Here is an 821-nt window from a genome sequence, read left to right as displayed (position 1 = left end):
AGCGGGCGGGGCGGCAGCCCCGGCCATGGGAACGGCACCGCGGGGACTTTCCCCTGAGAAGCCTTTGAGGAAATGCTGGGTGGTTTCAAAGGCCACCTTCCAGGAAGGCAGGGCTGACCCCATCAGCCAGCCAAAACCAGCCCCCTGTGCCTGCTGGGCATGGCCCCCTGCTGAGGGTCCCCCAGGGGTGGGCGCTGCAGGGCATCAGGTTGCTCCTCTCCTTTTTTTTTTTTTTATTCAATATTTGGGGACAAAAATGGAATTTTTTTTTTTAAAGGTAGGAATTTTCTGGTGGGAGGGAGTTGCGGAGCGTCCGTCCTGTGCCCGGCTCAGCAGATGTGCCCCTCCCCAGCATCCCTCGCCAGCCTCCGCTGCCCCTGTTTGATGAGAAAACTGCCAAGGGAGAAGCGTCCCGGGGCCACGGCACTGCCACGGGTGCCAGGATCCAGCCTGGAGATGCACCCCAGGGAGGGTGAATTAAGACTAAGCGCCCAGCGCCTGAGAACCAGTGGTGCTGCACCTCTGCGGGCACCCCGGGGGGCTCAGCACCCTCAGCCTGGCACCCAGCACCCTCCGTACTGAGCTGACCCCACAAATGGTTTCTGGAAGGGGGGGAGGGGGTCAGACTCCTGGTTTGAGGTGAGGACCCCTGGGTCCCATCAGCATCACCACTGCTGTGCCAGCCACCCGTCCTCTCCCGCCTGCCCTCTGCCGCAGGCTCCCAAGCTCCGTGGTGCCAGGCACTGCGGCCCCCACCGCTCCTCTCCGGAACAGCAGCGGGTGCCGGGGCCTCCAGAGGAACAGGTTGGGCATCGCTCCTC

The 821-nt window shown here is 63.5% G+C and overlaps 1 protein-coding gene across 1 annotated transcript in view; it reads right to left on the bottom strand.

Moving 5' to 3' along the window:
* Window positions 1-483: 483 nt before the first annotated feature.
* XKRX (XK related X-linked) overlaps window positions 484-821 on the bottom strand; it is a 14,367-nt gene continuing 14,029 nt past the window's right edge. Inside the window, exon 4 of the mRNA XM_035898554.1 lies at window positions 484-522. Within this exon, the coding sequence (XP_035754447.1) occupies window positions 484-522 (39 nt within the window). The remainder of the gene's footprint in view (window positions 523-821) is intronic.

This window comes from Egretta garzetta, unplaced genomic scaffold (assembly GCF_000687185.1).
Source record: "Egretta garzetta isolate BGI_Z169 unplaced genomic scaffold, ASM68718v1 scaffold220, whole genome shotgun sequence".
Lineage (NCBI taxonomy): Eukaryota > Metazoa > Chordata > Aves > Pelecaniformes > Ardeidae > Egretta > Egretta garzetta.
The sequence above is the reverse complement of the archived record's forward strand: the minus strand, read 5'-3'. Positions and strand labels throughout refer to the sequence as shown.